This window comes from Halichoerus grypus, chromosome 2 (assembly GCF_964656455.1).
Source record: "Halichoerus grypus chromosome 2, mHalGry1.hap1.1, whole genome shotgun sequence".
Classification (NCBI taxonomy): domain Eukaryota; kingdom Metazoa; phylum Chordata; class Mammalia; order Carnivora; family Phocidae; genus Halichoerus; species Halichoerus grypus.
In genome coordinates, this window is record NC_135713.1 from 65,686,128 (window position 1) to 65,700,722 (window position 14,595).

At 40.3% G+C, this 14,595-nt stretch overlaps 1 protein-coding gene across 4 annotated transcripts in view; it reads left to right on the forward strand.

The window, feature by feature from the left end:
* EPB41L4A (erythrocyte membrane protein band 4.1 like 4A) overlaps positions 1 to 14,595 on the forward strand; it is a 236,777-nt gene that overhangs the window by 156,805 nt on the left and 65,377 nt on the right. For all 4 annotated transcript variants that reach the window (XM_078066943.1, XM_078066945.1, XM_078066946.1 and 1 more), the window contains 3 exons: positions 2,628 to 2,719; positions 4,071 to 4,148; positions 8,534 to 8,655. In XM_078066943.1, the coding sequence (XP_077923069.1) occupies positions 2,628 to 2,719; positions 4,071 to 4,148; positions 8,534 to 8,655 (292 nt within the window). The remainder of the gene's footprint in view (positions 1 to 2,627; positions 2,720 to 4,070; positions 4,149 to 8,533; positions 8,656 to 14,595) is intronic.

Genomic DNA, 14,595 nt, shown 5'->3' on the forward strand with positions numbered 1-14,595 from the left:
ATACTTGTCATTTGCACATGGCAGAAGTAATTGGGAGGCCTGTGGGAACCTCTTTTGTTCCTTTAATATATTTGTACCCAAGGAAACTTGAGAAAACCCAATTCTGGTTGGACTCTTAAATACCTTTTCTCCTTTCATGAAGTGATGGTAGTTAAAAAAAAATATATTGGATATCCTGTGGCTGGGTCTCTATTTAAAAAGAAAAGGAATATAGACGCTTATGTGAAGAATAAAATGAAAACCAGCTCAAGAAAAGTTCGAGGGGATTTACTTTATTTTTAAGATTGAATGCTTTTGTTTCTCCTCCATTTTTAGAAATCTAGATTATATGCCATTAAATAACTTTCTGAAAATTTGTTTTTGGGTATGCAAATCCCACCTTATTTGCTAAAATTTTAGTACAAGTATCAGTGTCACAGAGTAGTCTTTCCCAGCCACCATTTCTTGTTGGTGATAATGTCCAGTAGGTCCTGGCCCACGGGGTGCTCTAGTTGTTGAAAGGCACAAGAAGGTGGGGTGTAGATACCGAGATAGGTGGTGGCAGGGGGGAGGGGACAGCCTGTCCTGTACTCGCTTTATCTTGATCATTTATCCTGATACAATGCAATCACAAGCAAAATCATTTTAAAATAAACGACCTGTGCATCATATTTTTGGATAATCCAGTGACCTGAAAAACATATACATACATACACACACACACATACACACACACATATATACATATATATATAAAGAAAAAAAAACTCTTAATAGTGGTTGTGTCTGGGGAAGGGGATTAGAACAGTGGTGGGAGGGAGATTTTAGTTATCCGTGTGTGTCCATTTTGGTAACTTTTGGCATCTGTACCATGTATGTATATTTTATATTAAAGAAAGAAAAGGAAAAGGAAAAAACCCTCCCCTCTAAGCATTTTTCTCGCCTGGCAGGATGTTTGGTTCCCCACCCTGCCCCCAAGGATCTTCTGTCATTTCCTGGGTACCCCCTCCCCCCATTTCTTTTGCTTTTGAGGAAAACCCTTTCTGAATTCATTGACTTTTCTCCCTTATCTCTAATTTTGTAATTTCTCCCCCTTTCATGCAAGGCACTGAAGATTTCTTACCGTGAAATGCAGTCACCTCCTTTCAAACCCCGTTTGACCTTTCCGGGTCCCTTGAGACTTGTGCTCTCCTCCCAGCCTCTGGGACATCATTGCCTCCTGGTCCATTTTGACCCCTCTCACTCCATCTTCACAAGCATCCTGGCTGTGATTTTATCTTCCCCCGCTTCATTCTGTCTCCCTGAACAATCTCTGTTACGCTCTCGGGTGAAATCATCTGTGTCAGCAGGGATGGCCTGTCTTCAGCTCAGTGCTGCAGGTTTCCTGGCCCCCTCGGGGTGTTTAGTTCCCCATTCCACGGGCACCTCAAAATCAAAATCGCCTGAGCTTGCTATCCATTCTCTCACCATCCAAATCCCCAATTTTTTCTACTTGCTGTATTTTATTAGGTAGCATTCCCCACGACAGAAACCTGGGAGTTGTCTTAAGTTCCTTCCTCCACTTCACAAGGTTTTGGAATTACAGTTGGCCTTGCCGTAACATGCATATATTGGCTCTGTTGTCATCATACCCTTTCATCTTATAAATAAACTTCTAAACTGGGCAGCCTCATTCCAGATGGACTTGGAAGAAATTTCATGCATATAAATGTTCTGTCTTTATTAAAAGGTGGGGAGGATCCTTTCAATTACTCCTCCGCATTGCCAGTTTTGTGTTTATACATCCATAGAAACCTCATTCCAGGGGCATTTCTGCATTTGAGACTTGAGTTTGCTAATTTTGTCTTAGATAAAAAGCAGAACTTCACTGAACTTGTAGTTTATTATTTGAGTACTCCTGTTGTATTTTGCTTGGTTTCCTATTCAGTCACTTAAAAAAAAAAAAAAAAGTATCTTCTGCACAAGTAGAATGACTTCTTATCTATTAAATGTAGGTAAGTATCCACAGGATTAAAATAATAGTTGAAATTTAATGTGTACTATTGTGTACTTTACATCTGTCATATCATTTATTTATTTATTTATTTTGTCACATCATTTATTTCACCCAGTAACTGGGTGCAGAATGCAGAAGCTCAGAGACATGATTTGGATGTGCTTGGATGACACTGCTGTGGTGGTCGCTCCTCGCATGGGCCCCGCTTGAGATTCTTTAGTCATCATTTTAGATCGGGCCTGTATAGTCCTTAAAAATAATCCAGTTAAGAACTGGATTTATGGGCATCTCCTTTTTATTGGGAGTTGATTTCCACACAGTTGGTGTTGTCCTGTTTGGGTGCCCATTTATGATAGAAATGTTTACAGTCCTTCCATGCCATGCCCCTGATTATCCGTGGTCGTGGGGTGACACAGAAGCAGGTGATAAAGGTGATGCCACTAAGATTTACATGGAACTTACATTTTGTAATTTTAATTATTGAAGGTGGTTTTAAGGCAACATTCCAAAAATCGTTACCAGGAGATAATTGGTTTTTGTTTTATGTGTTAATAATTTCTCTGCTTACTTGAATTTTTGGTAACTAGAATGTGGCTGTCATCTGAAGAACATTATGGTCAGTAATTCATGTTCTCTCTCTTTTTTCTCTTAGTGCAATGAAACCTCATTCTTTTTTGAAGCTCGAAGTAAGACTGCTTGCAAGCATCTTTGGAAGTGCAGTGTAGAACATCATACATTTTTTAGGTATGTTAATGTGAAAGTTTTATGCATTGTTCTAATAAATGAAAATTGATTTGTTTTTATAACAATAATTGTTTTCTGTCTACAGTAGAAATTTAGAAGTGTTTCTCTTCTGTTAATTTTTTTCAGCCACCTAATTTTCTGGATCATATTAACACACACACAAACACACACACACACACACACACACACACACACACACACAGATACTTTCTTCTTTCCTACTACAAGAAAGGGTCAAGGACTTTTGTATATATAAAGAGTGAAGCTTTGGTATTGGTGGAAATTAAATGTTCTGAGGACATACTAAATATGAAATGCTTGTTAGCCATCTAAGTAGAGATGTGGAGTAGGTGGTTGGGTATACAAGGCGTCTTGGAAAGACCAAGGCTGGCCATGTAAACTTACTGGGTAATTAAGGCAAAGAGGACTGGATGAGGTCATCTGTGGCAAAAGTGAGGAAAGAGAAGCAGATAGCCGAGGACTGAGCTGTGGGATCCTCCCAGCATTTAGAGGGCGGTAAGAACCAATGAAGGAGTATAAGAAGGAGTAGCCAGTAGCCAGTAAAGTGTATGGAAAAAGTGGGAACTAGGGAGGAAAATGTCCTGGTGAATAAGAAGCTGGCAGCTGCATTGCATGCTCCTCGGAGGTCAAGTGAAATGAGGATAAAGAATAGACCCTTGGATTGTGGCAACACTTCTTGTTTCACATCCTTATGGTGTAAAGATAAAACCATATCCTATCAGGTAACATATTAAACTTTATTTTTTGCTTTTAAATTTAAAGCTAGATTAATTCTTCCCCTAATTCCTATTTGATGTGGATGGAACACTTCTCCCAAATAGCATGATGTTGGAGAAGTATTCTTATACAGTGACCAGTGTCCTTCATAGAGTTTATATTAGGTGAGGGATGTGGCCCAGCGGGTCTGAGACATCGCCAGTAGGCCAGTGGGGCCTGGGCCAAGGAGCTCCACATGGAAGGTGTCTGTTGAAGGTACCCTGGAATGGGAAGTCCCGAAATACAAAGAACAGTGAAACACCACATCAGATCTGCCATGAAAACCATGGCATGGGTCAATCAACATAGTGACAAAATCCTTTTTTTTTTTTCTTTTGTGATAAAATTCTTAAGTAGAGAAAGTATTTGATCTATGTAAAATCCGAGAGAGTGGTTGTATTTCAAATTTTAGCTTAAAATAACTGATAATTATCTCCTGCCAACATGTAGAATAAATAAAATGTTTCGACTAGCTGTGAAACAGTGTTGCACTATATTTTCTACCTAGCTTTTGCTCAAGTGTTGTGTAAGTATTTATGAATCCTTGTCTAATTTTCTTCTAAAAATTTATTAGAATGCCAGAAAATGAATCAAATTCATTGTCAAGAAAACTCAGCAAGTTTGGATCCATGAGTTCTAAGCACCGGTATAGGTAAATGGCATTTTTTCCCTGGGGAAGGGTGTGTGTGTGTGTATGAATAAATAAATATTGAGGTCAGTTGTCCACATACATGCACATTAAAGTTTATGACTTAAATCTTTTATTAATTTTTCTACAGTGCCCATGACTTTCAAAAGTGTAACAGTTTATTAACTTTCTTGATGGGGCGCCTGGGTGGTACAGTCGCTTAAGCATCCTAACTCTTGATTTCAGCTCAGGTCATGATCTCAGGGTCTTGAGATCGAGCCCCTCTTTGGGCTCCACACTGGGTGTGGAGCCTGATTGGGATTCTTCTTCTCCCTCTCCCTCTCCCCCTTCCCTACTCTCCTCTGTCTTTCTCTGTCTCCCCTATCTCTAGAAAACAAAAAACAAAAAACAAAAAACAAAAAAAGCAGCCTTTCAGGTTTAAGCTTAGGGCTTTTAGAATGTAGTAGAGCTTATTATCTTCAGATACTCATTTCAATACAATTATCACTTTATTTTTAATTATGTTGTGATTATGAAACAAAGTAGATATCCTGAATTGTAGTTGAATGGTGTTCTTAGGACATTCAGTTGATCCCCTATTGTAACACAATGTGTACCTTATACTGTGGATCAAATCGTGTTCCCTACTGCATAAAACCTACATGTAGTAATGCTGTAATTATATCTAAACTTTACTGAGCAGTAATTAAGTGCCGTGTGTTGTGCTAAATGGTTTCCATTCATTGCTTCTTTGAATCATTGCAGTCTTCTTAACATTATCCTCCTTAATATGTGAGGAAACTAAGGTTCAGAGAGGCCAAGTCACTCTTCAAGGTAACCCGAAGAGTGGAAATTTTTATATTGAGAAGAACTGATAGTCAGTATTTGGGCTGTTTTTCCAGTTGGGGCATAAAACATTTTTAGGGTTATCAAGAGAATGTGTAAATCTATCTCCTTGTCACTGAAATGAAGCTAGTGAAAAGGCATCTGTCAGTGTTCATGCTATTAAAATTGTAATTATGCTGTTTAACATATGCTGTAGTTGGTTTCCACAGATTTACCCATACCTGATTTCTCAAATTTATTGAAATGCAAATGTTGTGGCTACTGGGAATTATTATTAGAAAGTTACTGGATTTTGCATATTAAATATCATTTCTTCCGAGAAAGTAATTAAAGGTAACCTTTGTAGAATTGGAAGGTCTGCTAAATCTGTTCTAATTTTGTGGATGGTATTAACTCCCTAGTAAGTCTTAATGAAACCCAAATCTCCATGTCTGTATGTAGGAAGCATTAACATTACACCATCCCTGGAAGAAAGATGTTTCAGCCCACTGCCCAGAGCTAGGCTCACACAGAGGTGGGTCTCTGACTGCTGGGTGGTTGCCAGCCTGTGGACTGTTAATTGTCGAAAGAGGAAAAGCAACCAGCCTTTAACAAACATCATATGCTTACTCCTTTCTTGAAACATTCTGGAGAAACCGTAGAATAAAAGCAGAGCACTGGAAACACGGGCAGCCCCCTCCTCTACCCGGCAGGCCTTCAGAGCATCAGGGATAAAGAACAGCATGACAAGTGGCTGTGGTGTGTGAATGTGGGTGTCTGCGTGTTCTGTGTGTATAATTGTGGATGTATTTTTAGTGGTGTGTGTGTAATGGAGGAAGACAGAGTTCTAGCCTTTATACTCTTTCCTGCATCTTGGGGCTTGCGGAATACCAAGAAGATTCCAACACCTTTTAGAAAAATGAATTCTTATGAAGGAAAAAATTCAATATTTCTGGTGATCTGTGACTGCCAGTCCTTTCAAAAATTCAAAATTTGTGGGTAAACTGAGTTGAAATCCGAAATCTAATCCTTTTGTTGTTGTTTTATTATCAGATAGCAATAATTTGAAATAGGTACTGATGAAATATTTTGTTATACACTGAGTGCTCCTTTTTTGAGCTCCTCAAAAACTAACTTTGCCTTCACCTGTTAAGTATGTAGGTGACTCCGGGTTAGAATGAATGAATGAGTTGTATAGACTTTATCCTCCAGAAGTGAGAATTAGGCCTGAGAAATCCCCCTGGGGACCCAGGTGACCTTCTTATAGGACTGAAATCACATGGGCTTCCCACATTTCTTGAAGTGTGGGAGAGACCACACTCTCAAGAGGACCTCTTTTCTGTCAGGTGCTTTAAATGTGTTACTTTATTTAATCTGTGCAATGACCTGCCAAGGGAGGCGTCGTATCCTCATTTATACAGATGAGAAATTTGAGCACCACCCCCCCCCCCGCCCCAAATAAAGTAACTGAACTAAAGACCTTGAACCAATAAGTGGCAAGGCTGGGATTTGAACCCAGGTGTCTTTACACTTGTTACACTTGTTCCCTCCCCCTTACCCCGCTGATTGCCAGTTGTGCCCTCCCTAGCAGAGTGCGTGCGCCGGAGTGTGAGGTGGCAGGGAAGTGGGTGACTATGGGGGGAAAAAGCTCTTTCCTGTCACTACAGAGAGCCACCAGACATGTATAGGAACTCTCACACTTTACACCGTAAATCTCTATTTTCATCACATACTTTCTGCTACAAGGAAGTAGTAAGAATACTGTACAAGAATATTTCTGCTCGGAAAGAGACTGCATAAGTAGAAATATATTTTCAATGAGGAAAATGAGGCTCTGGGAGATTTTAAAAATAATCTGCTGAAGACCACACAATGGTAGCAGAGCTTTGTTTTAAGCAGGGCTTGTCACTTCCAACCCGACAGCTCCATGTTCTGCCCTCTGTCCCGTGCCACCAGGCTGGGCCACAACCATCTGGAGGTCAGAAGGCTTGCTCTGGTCAGGAGCCCTGTACATGCCGGGGCAGATCAGTTTATGTTTCTGGACCATAGTTTTATTAATCTTGTAATATGATTTTCTTATTTCTCCTCTATTCCTGAGAGAGAAACCATGAGGAAAAATTGAATGATAAAGTAAAATCTCATTATAAAATGCCACTGTGACCCACATATTGGGTTATATTTTTAGGGCAAATATTTCTTCCTCTCTGCAGTGAGATACACAGTACCCAAATCTTTCTGATAACAGAGAAAGTCTGTTGTAAGTAGCTCTTATCTTTATTCATCAAACCATTTATAATAATGGAATTCTGCTCTTCATATGGAATTTTTTTTTTTTTTTTTTTAGCTTTTCAGGAGAGAGATGTTGCTACTTGTGGTACCTTATATGCTACCTTAAAAAAAAAAAAGTAAGATTTCAAGTGAAAGAAAATCTGTCACAGGTTTTCTCCCCTCCCTTCTGCCTGGTTCCCGTGAACTATTGAACACGAAGCATGCTCACGGATAGAACCTGCCATCTAAATTCCCATGGTAGCTCATACCAACTGGTATCCCCAGTTTGCCTGATGAGGAGTCACTTTTATGAGTATTTCAAGCATCTTTTTATTTCTAATAAAGGTAATTGGGGTAGTCACTAGGGGAAACTTTCACAGAAGCACGTAGGAGGTGAATTTTGCTTTATGAGTCTTATCTCTTTTGGGGAGAGATTTATTAATATTTATCCTGTAAATGTAGGAGGAATAAGATTTGAGCCATTAAAAGTCCTTTTTCCTCCCATACATGGCTCTTTTTGTGATGAATCAAACCAAACATACAGAAATGCATTTTTCCTGTACCTGAATGATATTTTCCTGTGGAAGTCAGGGTCATTCATTCGCTCAAATTCAGCAGCTGTGGAATAATTTTTCAGTAAGGTGAATGTTCACTGAAATCCAGCAAACAGAATTGCACAATTGCTCAGGAAGATTACTTGAAAGTCCATTCCCAAGGAGAGCACACCTCCTTGCATTCTCAGACTCTTTAGAGAAGCAGCACTTTGCGTGGGCTTTTAGGCTAGCTCTAAATCTTTCTGGGCACTTGATCTGGTACAGGTGAGGTGAGCATAATAAACGGTGGATTGTGCCACAGCAGGGTTCAGGGTAAAATCATACCAAGTGGTCCTGTGGGGGAGGTATGCTTTGCAACTTGCTGTGTAAGTACAACCCAGAGACCTGTTGATTCATGTAGATTCATTGCTATTGTTTACTTTAGCCTAATGTAATTTACTATTTAGTTGTAGAGCTGGAAGACCATCAGCATCCTCTATTTCTAGCTCATCATTCTACTTAAATCTAAACCTAACTCCTTTAATACATTTCTCCCTGTTTCTCCCTCTGATAGATCATCCTTCTGTCTAACCTAAGACTCTCCTATTAGCCCTTGGTTAATATTGCAATGAGAACCCATTGAAAACCCTTATATACTCATGGCCTGCGTGAGTCTTTGCTTTTTTTCCCTCTCCATACATTGTAGATATTCTGAGTGAGCCGTGGTTTAATTTTGTGACTGTGTGGTTTTATCTGTGCTAACCAAAATGTTGCACTTCCAAGTGGCAGGACAGCATTGCAAATGAGTCGAGATCTTTCTATTCAGCTTCCTCGGCCAGATCAGAATGTGGCAAGAAGTCGAAGCAAGACTTACCCAAAGAGAAAAGCACAAACACAGCCAGCTGGTAAGTCACTGATGTAACTTTGCATTTCCTTTTAGGGTGGTGGTGTGAGATATGCCCAGGTGGTGATAGCCATGTAGTTTTCTTTTATTGGTAACAGTAGAATGTTTAATTTGGCCCTGAAAATGTCCAAGCAATTAGAAATTACTAATAAGTAGACCAGTAGTCAGCTTGAATCACCATAACCTGCTTAATGATTATATTTTCTTTTTGAATAAAATCCCAACTGAGTAATCTCTTAGTTTCATGTATCTGAGATTAGAACTGAAACTCTTAGCAAAAGTTCTTAAAACAAAACAAAAAAAAGGAACACTATTGACATAACTTAATCTGTACAGAATTTAGTTGAATTTTTGTTATTGGTCATTTATTGTGAAATATATGTGTAGAAAAGTGACTACAGTGTACATACATACATGAATATATATATATATATATATATATATATATACACTTGTACATACACACAGAAAATTTAACAGAGCCTACAGCCCCAAAGTCCTTCCTATTGGCCTGATGATATCTTCACTATCTCCTCCCTCCCCAACCAGAGAAAATCCCCATCTGACTTTGTGGTAATTATTTCCTTAATTTTTGTTATAATTTTAATACTGTGCAGCCTTCCCTGAACAAACAAGTTTATTTTGCCTATTTGTAACATTATATGAATGAATCATGATGTGTATTGTTTGTGTTTTGCTTCTCTCTATCAATGCTATTATGTAGTGTATACTAAAGTGCATTCATTTTTCTTGCTGTGAGTATTCCATGTTATGATCATTTCTTTATCCATTCTACTATTGATGGACATCTGGGTTGCTCAGGTTTTTTGTTTTAAATGAAGACTACTTCTGTAATAAAGCCAGCTAATCAGTTTTAATCCATGTTCCATGTTCAGAACTCACAGAATTGTACTGTAAAGTGACATTATACATTACTGAGTTTGATTTATGGCTTACTTATAGATCACCCTTATCTAACACGTTCCGTGGACTTTTTTAAAGATTTTATTTATGAGAGAGAGCAAGAGAGCAGGAGGGGGTGTGGAGTAGAGGAAGAGGGACGAGCAGACTCCACGCCCAGCACAGAGCCTGACGTGGGGCTCGATCTCACTACCCTGAGATCATGACCTGAGCTGAAACCAAGAGACACTTAACTGACTGTGTCACCCAGGCGCCCCTGGACTTTCTCATATACTGTCTCACTTGAGCCCACAATAACCTGTGAGATAGGGCAGAGCAAAGAGTATGTTCCCATTTTACAGATGAGGAAGACATGATTCCAGCAGCTAGACAGAGGGGGGACTGGGATAAGAACCTAGGTCTCCTGGTTTTTGTTTTTATCGTATTATGGGAAATGAGTGGAATTTTTAATAACAATTTCTATCTGAACATTGCATGACAATTGACATCGCATTATGACATCCATTGTTTCACTGAATCCTTATGCCGAGCCTAGGAGGAAAGTATTTTGCTCTACTGCTCCTGGCTGTGAGAATGTCACCTGCCTTACTGTTTCAAAGTCAAATTAGATCTGACTGTAGGTCCCTCCCTCTCACTGAGCTGGGAGGAAATTAAATTCTTTCTGTTGGTTCTGTAGTGGCAAAAATAAGACACGATTTGCAATAGGTTACTTTGTCACATAAGTATTATCATTATCCCTGTTTGGCTGATGAGGAAACTAAGATTTTAAAAGGTAATTTGTCCAAGATTATATACTAAATAGGTGGCTTATGATAAAAATTCTAGCCTTAATATTTAATATCTTTATCTTAATTTTTTGTATTTATCTTTGTATATGAGCAATCTTAAGTCCCACTTGGATCAAATACAGTGTGGTGTAATTAATAATTGAACTTTCAAATCCTGTGCTGTTTCTGAATTGCCATGCCTCATGAAATTATCGAGACCAACTGAATATATCAAAAGCATTCCTTCCTTCAAATCAACATTTCATCCTATTCGAGATGTGGGATTCCACACATGCTTTTTATACAAACCTACTCAGCTCCTTTTCTTCAAATGTGCTCTTATAAAGATACCTGCCTCTGTAATACTTTCTGTATGTGTGGGTGTGTGGCTCTCCTTGGACTCCCAAATTCTAGAAGCTGATTAATTTACGGACAGGAATTTTTGGTTCTCTCTCTCTCTCTCTCTTTTAAGATAGATTTATTCATTTATTTATTTGAGACAGGGAGAGAGAGCACAAGCAGGAGGGAGAGAGGGAGAGGGAGAGAGAATCCCAAGCAGATTCCATGCTGAGTGCAGAGCCTGACCCATGGCTCCATCTCATGACCCTGAGATCACGACCTGAGCTGAAATCAAGAAGTTGGCATTTAACCCACTGTGCCACCTAGGTGCCCCATGTTTTTGTTTTTCTCTTACCTTATGCAGAGAACACCCCAGGGGATGGTATTGAACCCTCATATCCCCCCTCCCCCCCACTCTCCACTCATCTTGTGTTGTAGTAAAACACGCTCTCTCCGGTAGGGGATGAGGGTGTGGCTAATGTACCACCCAGGTTTTTCAAAGACAGCCTCTCAGCGTCTGGGAAATCTTTTTAAAATGCAGCACATTATGGGGCACCTGGGTGGCTCAGTCTGTTGAGCCTCTGACTCTTGATTTCAGCTGGGGTCTTGATCTCAGGGTAGTGAGTTTAGGCCCCAAATTGGGCTCCACACTGGACATGGAGCTTACTTTAAAAAAAAAAAAAAAGTGCAGCACATTATGCATTTATTATCATAAAAGCCTGGCTGGCTCAGTTGGTAGAGTGTGCAACTCTTGATCTCAGGGTCCAACCCATGTTGGGTGTAGAGTTTACATAAAAATACATATGTACATACATACACGCTTGTTTTAAGAAAAGTTAGGAAACTTAGAACCTTTCCTTCCAAAACAAAAAAATCTTTCATCTTCAATTCCATTCTCCTAGTACTTAACACTTTATTATATAGCCTTCTGGTTGTTTGTATATCTTTTCTGCAAAAGCAATATAGTATTCTTTTACAATCCACTTTACTTATTTAATAATATATCATAGATATATCATAGATATGTTCTAATAAGTTTTGAAATGTTCTTAGCACTATTTTTTTAAACATTTTATTTATTTATTTGACAGAGAACACAAGCAGGGGGAGCAGCAGGCAGAGGGAGAGGGAGAAGCAGACTCCCCGCTGAGCAGGGAGCCCGATGCGGGGCTCCATCCCAGGACCCTGGGATCACGACCTGAGCCGAAGGCAGACGCTTAACCGACTGAGCCACCTAGGCGCCCCAGTTCTTAGCACTATTTTAAGATCTATATAATTTTCTGCCACACAGATGTATAGACATGACATAGCTTATTCAACCAGTGTTTAGTTCTTGGATGTTTAAGCTGCTTGAAATTTTGAAGACTATAAATATAAAGTGAATCTCCTTGTAGTGATAGCTTTAAGCATTCATGCTAATTTATTATATATATTTTAAACAGTAGTGTATTTTCATAATTTTTAATCTAAAAAGGATTAAACAATGCTGTGTTTAGAAACTAAGACTTTGCCGTGTACACATTTTGCTTTGATTTGGAATTACTTTTAGCGTGACTTGTCAAGCCTGGGTTCCACAAAACCCTGATGTGTTCTGGGATCGAGAGGTGACCCTCCTTGGACAGTGTGACTGTCCTGTGTCAGGAAGGACCACTTAGCAAATGCCAATGATGAGGTGTTAACAGCTGCTGTCGCACACATACGGAGGATGTGGTGGAGGCTGGGATTAATGTTGTTCTGCTTTTTCAAATCTGATATTTTCTTTTTCCTCTAATTCAAATGTACTCAGCTTTGAGCCTCAGTTGAACCCAGCTGGTGGTGACCCAGTCCGACCCATGCCCTACTCCTAAGGTCATGGTGGGGTTCAGACTTAGAGCAGAATATTTGAAGAGGGTCCTCTTGTCTTCACCTACGTTAGTCACCGCTGCACTCCTTGTCCCAGCCCTCCAGGCCCCAAGAGGGTGGGCAGTTTTCTGTGAAGCTGGGCTGGGACGTGTGTGAGAGGGAGGGGTCTCTGGTGAGCCTAAGAGCCCGCTGTGCTTAGGGTCAAGCCTGCTTAGGACGCCTCTGCCAGTCCCCCTTGAAGGTTCCGCTGCCTGGGGGAAGGGAGGGATGCTTGAGGGAGTGGCCTGCGGGTCACTAGGTCGCTGAGGCCCTCTGGCCTCTGTTTCCTTCTCTGCCCCTATAGGCGGTTCCTTCAGCCCTGTCCCTTCCTCCCACACTCCCAGCTCCGACAGCCCCCTTCCTTAGAAGCTCCCTATTCCTGAGACTCATTCATGGGTGGCTGGGCAGGAAAGGAACAGTAGCTCTTGTTTTTTTAAAAATTACTTCTTACTGACCAAAGGGAACAAAAATGTTACTTTACTAAATGATGCTGCCACAATTAACTTAAATTTTCATTTAAAATTTTTGACAAAGCGGCAGAACGCTGATATTAAGACATAGAAAAAGTTAATTCGATTGTACTGTATTTGGCAAAAATGGAGTTACGGTTTAGATAGAAGATAGATTTTTTTTTTTTAACTCTAAACAGGCCAGCTATTAATTTTCATAGATTAAATTCTGCTGATACTTTCCCTAAAACAACATTTTAGAACTACAGTTTCAGGAGTTATAGGCATAAATTCTCACCTCATTTAACATTTATATGTAATAAAAACCAAGTTGTGATAGGAGGCCTTTGTTTTTTGTTAGTTTATAACCTTGATCGTGCATGATTTTTTATTGTAGGAGACATTCTTTTATTTCTTAAAGTAATTCAGTCTAACTTAGCGACTATTCCCCTTACATCTCAGTTGTCTACAAATTTAAAACACCTTTTTTTACCTCTCAATCATGAATAATAAATTCCCTGGTAGCAAAAAATCCATTGTGTTTAGAATCCACACAGATTAGGCCTTGGCACCTCTAGGAGGAAGCGCATTCCAGAGTCAGAGCCCTGCAGCCAGCCTGCCTGGGCCCCACCCAGAGGGGTGCAGCTCCAGGGCGGGCAGCCAGAGCATTCCTGCAAATCTACCTGGCCTCAGACGGAGCTTGGGGGTAAAGCAGGAGGCGAGAGGGCAGGAAGGCAAAGTGCATATTTGTACAGCCCTTTCTCTGACAAGGCCTTGGCAATTCACATAGGTGGCTTCCTGTCAGAAGAGAATCTGTTCTAAGTAGGCAGTGTAGACAGCATGTTTGGCTATCATCCATAATTAGCTGGAAGCAAAGTATGGGGTGGAGCCATTTGCAACGGATAAACAATGCTATGATTGTCTGAGGCAGCATTTTAGGTTCTTAACCGTACCCCAGTGATGAACAGAGAAATAAGTAGTTGCAGTGTAGTCTTCGAACAACTGAAAAGTAGGATCCGCTGACATGTTGGCATTCCCACTCAGCATCTGTGGAAAACACTGCAAACACAATTCCCCGGGGGCTGACGAAAATGACTTCTGAGTGATGTTGGTTTGTGCTGGTCCGCAAGCAGACAGCTGCTGCTCAAGCCAAGCCCCTTGTTTCTCTGCAAGAGAGCGGACTCAGTGTTGCCAAAACTTCCAGTGTTTTAAGGGAAGAATACAATTTGGATATTTATGCAAAGTGTCCAGAATTTTGAATACTGACAATTTCATTTTAAAGGAAGTCTCTTGTGTGTTAAGGTGGAACCTCCCTGAGGTCCAGATGTGGTGGGAGGGCTGCCTCTTCGGAATCCGGATTAACAGCTGGTGTGAATGGCTGATCCACCTGCTCCTGGGGTTCACTGCGGGCTTCTCAAGCATCCCCTGTGAACATCACTAGAGCAGATTCAACACTGCATGACTCCCAGCTCAAGCACTTTTCTGTTAGTAGGTCAGTTGGCCACAGCAGGGGACGATGGTGCCATACAGCTCTAGACCCTGTAGCAAATGATTCACACGTGGGGAGCTAACCAGCATCCATTG